The 11454-nt window shown below is 51.9% G+C and overlaps 1 protein-coding gene across 1 annotated transcript in view; it reads right to left on the reverse strand.

Moving 5' to 3' along the window:
- Positions 1 to 424: 424 nt before the first annotated feature.
- LHX4 (LIM homeobox 4) overlaps positions 425 to 11454 on the reverse strand; it is a 28921-nt gene continuing 17891 nt past the window's right edge. Inside the window, exons 2-5 of the mRNA XM_008066242.1 lie at positions 10535 to 10737; positions 3919 to 4073; positions 3379 to 3550; positions 425 to 1287 (exon numbers count right to left, since the gene is read on the reverse strand). Coding sequence (XP_008064433.1) covers positions 893 to 1287; positions 3379 to 3550; positions 3919 to 4073; positions 10535 to 10737 — 925 coding nt within the window. The 3' untranslated portion in view covers positions 425 to 892. The remainder of the gene's footprint in view (positions 1288 to 3378; positions 3551 to 3918; positions 4074 to 10534; positions 10738 to 11454) is intronic.

The following is an 11454-nucleotide window of genomic DNA, read 5'->3' on the forward strand; positions in this document are numbered from 1 at the left end:
ACTGCACATTTGGAATCCAAAGGTGTCCGTGTTTTCACTGATTGTCATTCTGTCCTCTCCATATTCTAGCTTTGATCATTTTGAAACCCACAGCCTGCCTGGTGGAATAAATGACATGACATGAACAGATTGGGAAGGCACACTGTGCACCAAGGAGACTCAACAGGCAGTCTGTGATGGTGACCCAAGCCACTCGGCTCCAGCCTCAGAGTCATCTGCAATGAAACCACCTCTTGCCATCAGGATTCAGTGATAGACATGGAATTTCTTAAAAACCAAACCTGATGAACATTCTCTGGTTTTTAGGGAAGACATATTTTCACAGCAAAAAGGAGGGGGGCATGTGTTTAATAGCAACAGCAAACTGTGGCCATCAATGTGTTCACTGACCTTAAATAACTGACCTTTTATTTTGAAAATAAGGTGGTCCAGAAATCATTTTATTTTACTCGAGGTCTGTGACGCCTCTACCCCAGGAGCCTCGGTTCTGGTGAGAGCAGTGGTTTGGGAGGCGTTGCAAGAGACGCACCTGTTGGAGCAGAGTCCCAAAGGCCAAGGGGGCCTGTCACAGTCACCTTGTACTCCCAAAGCACTGAGCAGCCAAAGCCTCTAAGCAGGGCAGGAAGGAAGAGAGCCAGCAAGCCAGCATCCCTAGAGCTCTAGCCATCCACCCCTGTGCAGCATTCTGTGATGAGGCTGCTCTCTTGCTGCATCCCAAGAAAACCGTGCCCTAGTGTGGTCTCACAGCCTGCTGGGAGTCAGCGGAGGGCTTCCATTGAAAATAATGGAAATTCACATTGGCGCGCTTTTGATCCTTAAAAGGCAAGTCTCTTTTGATCCTTGAAGATATTCTCTCAAGCCGGAGGACGGGTAGGGTAGGGAGGAGAGAAGCTTAAAAAGGAGGATGATCCATTTCATCGAGCCAAGAGGCTGGGCTAGTTGGAAAGTCGGGGTAGCCTACACTGCTTCCTGTGGAGATGTCAGAGGTGGGTCCCCCAGCCATGGCTCTCAGCGTCTGGCTCACCCCCTGCCCTGCATGCGCAATGATGCCCAAATTATTGTCCACCGTGTAATCCAGCCCATTGAGCAAAGGAGCGTGGGATGGCAGGGACGATATGGAGGATGGAGACTGGGGGATTCCATAGGGGCTCCCATCCCTCAAGTCCTGATAGGATTGTCCTGTCCCGTCCATGGAGAAGCTCCCATTCATTAACTGTCCGCCTGTAACGTCCCCCACGTTGCCATAAATCCTATTGGTGTGGCCAAGTTCTGAGAGAATTTGATCCTCTGTGGACAAAAGAACGAAGATTTATTGTCAGCTGTCAGGTTCAGTGGTCCCTTGCTCTTCACAACCTAGGAACACACATGACCTGGAAAGAAGCCCACGGACAACAGCTGCCTCGCGGCCAAGCACAGGTCAGGCACCAACATGGCAGCCTGACACCCAGAGGCCAGCCCAGGTCAAGGGAAAAACAAGAACCACCTGCAGAGACTAAATCCCCGGGGCCCAGAAGGCTGGCCAAAGGTTTGGTGAGCTTGTTGGTCCCTTGCAGCTCATGTACTAAGATGTCCTGGCTACACTGGGGAGAATGAATGCCCAAGACTTGGTGGGTCATAGGTTGTCCACATCACAAATGGAAACTATGGACTGACAAGATGTACTCTGAAAGCTCTCAAGCCGAGGAAAAACAGGCCCCTATGGTCAGGCTACTGAGGACCACTCTTCGACGTGTATACAAAAGCCTTCTGGGCTACCTGGAAAAGAGAGTTAATAGCAAAGGACTTGGCTTCTCCTCTATTCAGTAAGCTCACCACTGGGAACAAAGAATTGATTTGATTAAGGCAATGGACCTCCTGTTTCTTGAAGAATTTCATTAAGGGAATCTCATGAAATCTTAACCAGTGAGAGAATTCATCTCTCCAACAGAGGAGAGTAGCTTTAGACTTAAGAAATAAAGGATCATATAATTACCCAGAGAGACCAATGACATGTCAACCCAGGGACCCACCTGAGCCCAAGAGAAATGAGCTTAACAATTCAGTATATTTCACGCATTGATGCCAACAGCTCAGATAAGACTAAGTGGCTTTCCCAATCCCGCCAAGAGGCCCAGGAGGTGAGCGTAAGGCCCACGAGCCCGTCCCAGGGCCTTAGAGCCTGTGTCCTGAAAGGAGGTTGACCTGGGGGCTCAGCAGACCTCTAGTTGAGCTACGTCCTTTCAAGACATCAGGCTCCTGGCAGACCACTTGCTCCAACCTCTGTCTCACAACTGCGTTTTCTCTTTCCTTGGGTGCCTGTGCACCAGTTCCTATCTAAGGCCTCCCAGGCTAGACTTCAATACCCCATCCCTTCTGAAGCCTGCCCCCTCATGAAAATGAAAAGATCATGCCCTTTAAAGGGAACAGAAGAATGCATTAGCCATGATTTAGCCTTTTGCCTACATCTGCCATCCTGGGTGACCAGGGCCCTCTGTGGGAGCCACGGGCACGCTGTGGGGCCATGCATGCCTTCCATGTGCACAGATGTGCTTAGCTTTCCCCAAGCACAGCCACGGTTGGTGGAGTTCCTCAATCCCCACAACATGGTGAAGTGGGTAAAGCTGTAGTATCCCCAGAACACTGGGGGTCATAAACGGGGGAAACTAGGCTCAAGAGAAGTGAATCAATGTGTCAGAACCACACTGGAAGCCAGGTTTCTGATCTCTGGTTTAGTGCCCTTCCCTCCCCCACTAACAGAAGACTTTCCACAGCTGAAGACTCAATGCGAACAGTTGCGGCTCCTTGCAAACAACCCGAGGACTCACGGCATGCAGTCATTTGCAATTCTGCGGATGCACAGGTCTGTGGGTAGCGCATGCTGCAAAGCTCGTGCGCAGGGCAGGATGGAGCACGCGCTGGGGGAAGGGACTGCAGGAATGAAGCCAACTCCCTGTCTCAGGGGCATCAGGATATTGATCTCCCAGGAAACGAGGGCCTCCACAGGCCTGGAGTAAGGGGCTCTCTAGGGGACCATGGAGGGCGGGCCAGCATCCCCACCAAGGAAGGATGCGGGACAGGGGCAAAGGCGGAGACGCGGCCATCTGTCCACAGCTGGGTGGACTGATGAGGGAACCCAACTAAGCAGGAAGGAGGCGAAGCCTTGGGGCCACGGGTCGGGAACCCAGCGGCTGTATCTCAGCGGCAGTGCCCACTTGTTTTCCGCCCCTGTCCTGTAAAAGGCCACTAACGTTCCCCCACCCTTCGCTGTGAGCCCTGGGGAGAGCCTTTGTCCAGGAGGGTGTGGCCAAGGCCTCGAGAAGGTGCCCCTGCGCGTCAAGGATCACTGGCTCCCAGGGGACATTCCTAGAGCCTCGGCCTCGCCCCTCCAGCCCTGCTCACCTCGGAAGCTCAGCTCACTGTCACTAACCCCACAGTCCTCCGCAGAGCTCTCCTTCTCCTGCTTGCCGCCGCCCCGGCTCCTCTTGACGCTCTTGTAGAACTGCCCCCAGCGGTGCCGCCCCGCGTCCTTCTTCAGCCGCTTCTCCTTGGCCCTTCTGTTCTGAAACCACACCTGCCACACAAAGCACAGGGCACACTCAGGGGGTGTCCACCCCGGACCCAGAGCCCCCAGGACCCCAAGGTGGCTGCAAGTGGACTGAACCTCAGCAGAGGGCAGGACACGGAGTGTGACAAGCCCACTGCCCTCGGCCTGGGCCTCAGAATTCGGCCTCCAATTCTGGCAGAAGCCCCAGGGTCACGGTCCTGAGCCCAGCTCCCCATGGGGATTCATGACACCTCTCATGAGGGAGCATCACTTGTGCTCCCGGAGCCTCCCTCAGGTAGAGGCACATTCACAGGTCCCAGCTAAGGGCACCATCCACCCCTTGTCTTGAGCTCCGCTGCACCCCCTTGAGGGCACAGGAGCCCTGGCCATCTCACCTGTACGACCCTCATGTCCAGGCCTGTCTCTGAGGACAGCTGCTCCCTCACATGCCTGGCGGGCTTGGGGGAGTTCTTGTAAGCATTCTTCAGTGTCTCCAGCTGCTTGGCTGTGATGGTGGTCCGGGGCCGCTTGGCACCAGCCTCCGAGTCATCTGCAGTGAAGACCACACTCGCTGGGGTCAGCCTGTCTGAAGAAGCTGGGCCTCCCCTCCCTTTCCTCCCCCAGGTAAGCTGACCTCTTGTAGGCAGGGCCGGGGAGGCAGGGGGACACGGAAGTGGACAGGTCTCGCACCGCAGGCCTTCCCAAGCCACTGGCAAGCGAGGACCTCACCCTCATTCTTTCCTAGCTCCCCCCGCCTCTCCCTAACCCGCCAGCGCAGCTGCCCAGAAGCCGTGGCCCAGGTGAAATGCACATGGTTCCACGCATGGCCCTGTTGTGACACACGCTCTGCCTGAACATCCTCCAGGGCTGCAGTGAAGTCTGAGTTCTGAGCTGCCCCCAGATACCCCTTCCCTCCCTCCATCAGGAGCCTCTATTTTCCCTACAGCTTCCCTGGGCTCAAAGCTGGACTGAGCCTGCACCCTTACTGGTCCTCTAGGCAGTGTATAAACGCTGGGCCAGACCCACTAGTGGGTTGTGAAGTCAATTTAGTTTATCAAAACTGAAAGAAGAGAGCCAGCCATGGTGGCTCATGTCTGTAGTCCCAGTGCTTTGGGAGGCCAAGGCAGGAGGATCACTTGAGCCCAGGAGTCACAGTAAGCTACGATCATGCCACTGTTGCCAGCCTGGGCAACAGAGCAATACCCTATCTTAAAAAAAAAAAGCAGCAAAGCAATCCTCCCCAAAAAACGAAGAGGAAATAAGAATAGAAGAATAGAAGAAGGCAAGTACTATTTTAGACAACTTGTTTAGTTTTTGCAGTATAAATCTATGCCCTGGGGTGAACTATAAAATACATATCTTACTGTGGCTCATAATCAAAAGTTTTTGAAAACCACCAGTCAAAAGGCAACACACTGACTGAGCCCCACAAAATCCTCCAATTCTGAGTGAGGAAGCCTCAGGTTCCTGTTACAGGCTAGTTGTACATTCAGAGACAGACACGGAGAAAGGACGCACAAGTACATGTAAAAGATTGTGTCCTCTCCCAGCACTTGGTCTACTTTCCTTTCTGCACAGCACCCCAAGGAAGCAAAGAAGAGCCACCCACAGGGCCCCAGCACCCTGTGTCACCTATCCTCCCTCATGTGTGTCCTTTATAGCAGGGGTTTCCAACTCCTGGGCCTGTTAGGAACCAGGCCACACAGCAGGAGGTGAGCGACAGACGTGCGACGCTTCATCTGTATTTACAGCCATTCCCCATTGCTCGCATTACCTTCTGAGCTCTGCCTCCTGTCAGATCAGCAGCACCATTAGATTCTCATAGGGGAGAATCTAATCAGTGAACTGCACATGTGAGAGATCTAGGTTGCGTGCTCCTTATGAGAATCTAATGCCTTATGATCTGAGGTGGAATTGAGGCAGTGGTGCAAACACTGTCTCCCATCACCCCCAGATGGGACCATCTAGCTGCAGGAAAGCAAGTTCAGGGCTCCCACTGGTTCTTCATTATGATGAGTTGGATAATTATTGCATTATATGTTATAATGTCATAATAATAGAAATAAAGTACACAATACATGCAATGCAGTTGAATCATCCTGAAACCATCTCCCCCACAACCCCTGTCCATAGAAAAACTGTCTCCCACAAAACTGGTCCCTGATGCCAAAAAGGTTGGGGACCGCCGCTTTCCAGTGTCTCTGTGACATTCCTGCCATCCTCCCTTCTCCTTCTTTTCCATCCAAGAACATCCTCTCTTAGGAACAGCAATAGCCACCATTCACTAACACCTACTACATGCTAGGTTGATTAAGAATTTGACGTGCATGTGATGCTCACCATTCTACAAGGTTCTCCCCGGAGTCAGAAGACCTGGGTTCAACATACTTGTGGAGTGAGTAACTTGGGCAAGTAACCTTCCCTCTTAGAAGCCTGAGGGAGCAACACCACCTACTCTGCTCTCGGGAGGCACTGGAGAGATTCAGACGCTGTGCAGCCACTATACCCAGGCATGGTGGAGAATGGATGAGGCCCAGTGTCTTTTCTTCTCCAGCATAGCCATTGTCATCCTGAAAACCCTGTCCCTGACACCTGCCCTGGAATCCTGGACCCACAGAGGAGAAATTCCAGATTCCCTGCAGCAGAGACTACACTACATAGAGAGTAACTCCAGAAGGCAGAGGAAAACCTCCAAAATCCTTTACCTTAAATCCTTTTTTTTTTCTTTTTGTTTTAGGTACAGGGTCTCACTCTGCCACACAGGCTGGAGTGCAGTGGCACAATCAATCGTAGCTTACTGAAGCCTTGAACTCCTGCGTTCAAGGAATCCTCCCACATCAGTCTCCCAAAGTTCTGGGATTACAGGCATGAGACAACGTGACTGGCTTACCTTAAATTCTGTTATGAAAAATCGACTCCTTCTGCCCATATTTATAGTCTACAGTATGAGAGTATTTGATATGAATATGAATTATAAAAATATAAAATAATGCACTTGTAAAATATGTGTACAGTTCTTACATATAAAATTTGAGGGCTGAACATGATGGTGGCTCACAACTGTAATCCCAGCACTTTGGGAAGTTGAGGCAGGAGAATTGCTTGAGTCCAGGAGTTCAAGACCAGCCTAGGCAACAAAGTGAGACCTCATCTCTACAAAAAATAGAAAAATTAGCCAGGCGTGGTGGTGCACACCTGTAGTGCCAGTTGCTCAGGAGATTGAGGCAGAAGGATTGCTTGAACCCAGGAGACAGAGGCTGTGGTGAGCCGTGATGGTGCCACTGCACTTCAGCCTGGGGAACAGAGTGAGACTTTGACTCAGAATAATGATGATAATAATAATAATAAAATAAATTTTGAGATAATGAAACCATAAAAGTATTTTAATTCCTAGAGAATCAATTTCAAAACAGCATGGCCTAGGGAATTAGAAATTCTTTCCATCACAGCCAGATGGCAGCATCACTGGGACAGACCCCAACATCCAGGTTAGTGGCTTGTAGGGTCCACACCGCTGCTTATGTGCACAGGACGTTCTTCTTGCGATTACAGGGACTAATATGCTTTTATTTTAACATTCACTGTTATTATAATTTAAAATCCTTTTTTATATCCTATAACAATGTCATCCAAGTATTCATTAAGTAACAGTGGTAGTGCTCATGCTGAAAAATGTACCCAAAAATCAATAACTTTGGTACGGAAGTTAAATGTGATAAAACGCGATGAGGAAGGCCAAGCAAGACCATGATACCCTGGGCTGTTAATTTAGGAGAGAGCATTCTGCAAGGTATTAGAGATGATGCTGAGAAAATAAAAAGAAGCATTAAGGCAAAGATACACTCACTGGTCATGGATTTATGCTCTCCCAGAATGCACCATCCTCCCCCCCCACACACACACTTTTTACATTAATTCCCATGGGAAAATTAGTCTTAAAATGTGTTAGTTTTGAATTATGCAGGGTCTTCTAGAACTTGTCCCTGGCATAAAATGCAACCTTGTTATATTGAAAATGCAAATGTCCAGGGAGATAGAACAAATGAACAAAAATCACTCACACTGAGGTGCAAATAACTGCAATTAGATCCTTTGTTTGGCTCAGAGAAGGGAGCTAGAGGCCTGAAAAAAGGTTTAGAGCAGCAAGGAGAAATTAGACAGCCAGGCGTCCTAGGAAGACCACAAGATAGTATCCAGCCTGCACTAAAGACCACTGATAGCACAGGAAGGAGCGCCCACCTTGCTGACAGCCAAAGGCAAGGTCAGGGAATAGAGGTGGGGATGGAGACACCTGTGGAACCTGCCAGAAATACTGGGCAGCCTTCATCTGTTTGAAAACCTGCAGCGCACCTCACCTCTTCCTTATATCTGACTCTTATTTAACATCCGTGTCACAAGTCTTGTCCTGTTTATACCTCAGGAAACAGCTTGATGGGGCAAGTGCCATTATCCCCTATAGAGAGCTGGGAAGCCGAGGCTTAACCAGGTACAGAGTCACCAGGGGGTCTTCAAGCTCACAAGACCACCCACCCAGCCTCTGATGCCAACTCCAGTGTCTTTCCATGGTGCTACGGGGGTCTGCTGTGGTGAGAATATTCCTTAATAAAATTCTGAGCCCCACATTGTCATTCCTGCCTCCCCAGCCAGATTATGACCAGTCTACACTTTCTCTCTCCTCTCAAACATCCACAGAGCCAGATGCTGAGCCGAGAGTGCTCAGAGTCTAGGTGAGGTTCTGACAAGCCAGCTGCCAGCCCGGGCAAGGTCGTGCATCTTAGTGTCTCTGCTGCAGGGCACCAGACTTCCAAAGGTGTCTTGGTATCGCTGAGTCCATCTGCTTTGCTGATTTATCCCTGACCAGATGCCCTAATCTTTTGCAACATCCCAATTGATTCCAAGGCAGTGGCATGGAGTGAGTTTTAAGGAACCAGAGCAGATTAGTGCATTAAGGCAAAGAGCCTTGGCATAGATTTGCAGAGGCCTCAGGTGTCTGAGGAAGGAGGTCAAAGGCCTCTGTCCACCCTGAAAGGCCTGAGCTGTGGGGGTGGTGACAGTGGAAGTCCTCAAAGAGAGAGGAAGTCCATGCTGCGGGTGCCCCTACCCCTTCTCACCTCCAACCAAAGCCAAGCCTGGCCATGAGTTCCCTCTGCCTCCTCCCCACAACTACCCCTTCCCCTTTTTTGAGTTGAGGTCTCACTCAGGCTGGAGTGCAGGGAAACCATCATGGCTCACCACAGCCTCAGACTCCTGGACTTAGGTAATCCTTCTGCCTTGGCCTCCCAAGTAGCTGGGACTACAAGAGTGTACCACCACACCTGGCTAACTTTTTAAGTTTTTGTAGAGACAAGGGCTTGCTATGTTGCCCAGGCTACTCTAGAACTCCTGGGCTCAAGCAATCCTCCTACCTCGATCTCCCAAAGTGCTGGGATTATAGGTATGAGCCACTGCACCTGGCCCAGACCCCTTATTATATAGTGTTTAGTAAGCAAAAGTAATAATAATTACTTATCCATATACGGATCAGATCTATATAATTGTGTGGGCCCAGAAAAGATTTGGAGGGTGAGACATAAAATTGTTGCTTAATTTTTTTTCTCATCAAGCCCAGAGCTGTCAATAAGAGCTACGTTCCACAGTAACACCCTGAGTTGACAAAAATTTTTTACTAGTCAACGGCAAAGGACCTGCCTAGTACTGTGTCTCGTGCCTGTAATCCTAGCTATGCAGGAAGCTAAGGCAGGAGGGTGGCTTGAGACCAGGAATTCAAGACCAACCTGGGCAGCATAGTGAGACACCATCTCTACAAAAAATTTTAAAATTAGGCAGGCCTGGTGGCACGCGCCAGTAGTCTCAGCTACTTGGGAGGTCATGGCAGGAGGATTGCTTGGGCCCAGGAGTTCGAGGCTGCAGTGAGCTACAGTCATATCACTGTGCTCCAGTCTGGGCAACAGAGCAAGTCCCTGCCTCTAAAAAAAAAAAAGGAAAGACCTTGATGTTTTGGGTTTTGTGAGTTCATGTGTCTGAGGCTCCCAGGTTGGGTTTGGCCAAATCCCAGATTCAGAACTAGGGCCTGGCACCCCCACCCTGTGGGCACAGCTGAGAATGAGAAGCCAGAGTTGGGGCTGCACGAGGAGGGCACCCGGCCTGGCCATGCCAGGGCAGCATGGGGGAATGTGCCAGTTCAAGCCCTGCCAGGGTACTGGAAAGCCCCCGGACTGCCCAAGACGTTTCATGGAGGGCAAGAGTGGCCGCTGCCCAGGCTGCACAGACCGAGCAGGTTTCTGGGCCTGGCCCTGACACCAGGGCCTGATTTCAGCTTCCTGGGGCAAGGGCTCCTGCCGCAGCCATGGGTGATGGCCTGGGGCGGTGGGGTGGTGGGATGCAGGGGCGGGGGCGGTCATGCTGTTGAGTCAAAGCCCCCTGAATGTGGCCAAATGTTCCTCCTCCTCTTCATCAAGCCGATGGACTGAGAAACACCAGGAGTCCCTGGCCTGGAGAAGCCAGCAGACTGCAAGGAATTGGAGCACCATCACCCGAAATAGGAGATGACGCATCTGAGGGTGACTGAGGCTGGGCTCTCACTGACTGTCGCCTTCAAGGCACAGAGGTGCTGAGGTAAATGTGCACCCCAATATGCACAACTAAGGAACAACCCGTGTCCACTGCAGACTGAGCTCCCAGCCACTCCCAGCACACCCATCCCTGGCCCAGGCAAGGCGGCCACTGAGATCACAACAAGGTCCTTGGCTGCCCCCGAGCCTACCCTCAAGCATGGGGAACAGGCACCTTCCAGGGAACCACAGCTTGATTAACGTGTCAACAAAACCAGCCGGTGCTAGCAGGTCAGGGGTGTTCAGAAGTAATTCAGTGTCGAGATCTGGGAACACTTCACAGAGGAGGTGGCAAGAGCCAAGCTCTGGGGGGTGGGCAGGTGGGATGTAGGGAAGGGCCCTGCCAGCAGAGGCCATGGCCTGAATGGGGGCCTGGTGGGCCCAGCAGGCCTCTGTTTACCATTCTGCTTGGCTGTCTCATAGTCTTCTTTGCACACCAGTCGCCCGTCCTCCATGAGGTAGAACTCGTCCCCTGTGGCCAGCTGCCGGTTGCAGATGATACAGGCGAAGCAATGCAAGTGGTAGACGAAGTCCTGGGCCTTGCGGACCACCTGGGTCGGGGGAATGCCCTGCTGGCAGGCTGTGCATTTTGTGCCGAAGCGCCTGTAAGGCAGCAGAAATGGATTAGGGCCTGGCAGGGCAGGCTTCCCCCTACCTCCCCTCCCCCTCTGCCACTCCTGAGCCCCCAGCTCTTTCCGTCGGGTCCTCTCTGCCTCCGTCCAGTGTCATTTCTTTGTGCCCGGGTCTCTTTGACCGCCAGGGAAGGGTCTGATCAGAACCAGAGTCTCCAGGGTCTTTTCCAAAGCTGACATGCAAGATGATGCATTTGAGGGTGACCAAAGCTGGACTCTCACTGACACCAGCCCTCCAGGCACAGGGTGCCAAGGTAAATTTGCAGTCCAACGTGCAAAACTAAGGCACAACTGTAGACTGGGCTCCCAGCTGCCTCCAGCACGCCCAGCCCCGGCCTAGGCGATAAGGCCACCAAGACGGTGACAGCCCTGTGCTCCAATTGCCTGATTCATAATGAACACCAGTTCACAGAGGCAGCAGGAGGAGTTTCTAGGTCTCTCCGAGCAGGCTGTCCCACCTTCCGCCTGTCCTCACCTTATGGGGACGCCCAGAGGACCATCCTCATAGGGAACTACGTGTGCACAGGCTGACATGCTACAGCACCCAACAACACCTCTTCATGTGCTCCCACAGGGGCAGCCCTGCGTGGCCAAGGGACAAGACATGCCAGTGTCCACACTGGTGCTCCGGAGACTGCACTGTGTCAGCGGAGCAGGGCTCTCCTGACAGCGTCTCTCTCCTGTCCTC

This window comes from Carlito syrichta, unplaced genomic scaffold (genome assembly GCF_000164805.1).
Source record: "Carlito syrichta isolate Samal-C Ts95f unplaced genomic scaffold, Tarsius_syrichta-2.0.1 Scaffold308869, whole genome shotgun sequence".
Classification (NCBI taxonomy): Eukaryota; Metazoa; Chordata; class Mammalia; order Primates; family Tarsiidae; genus Carlito; species Carlito syrichta.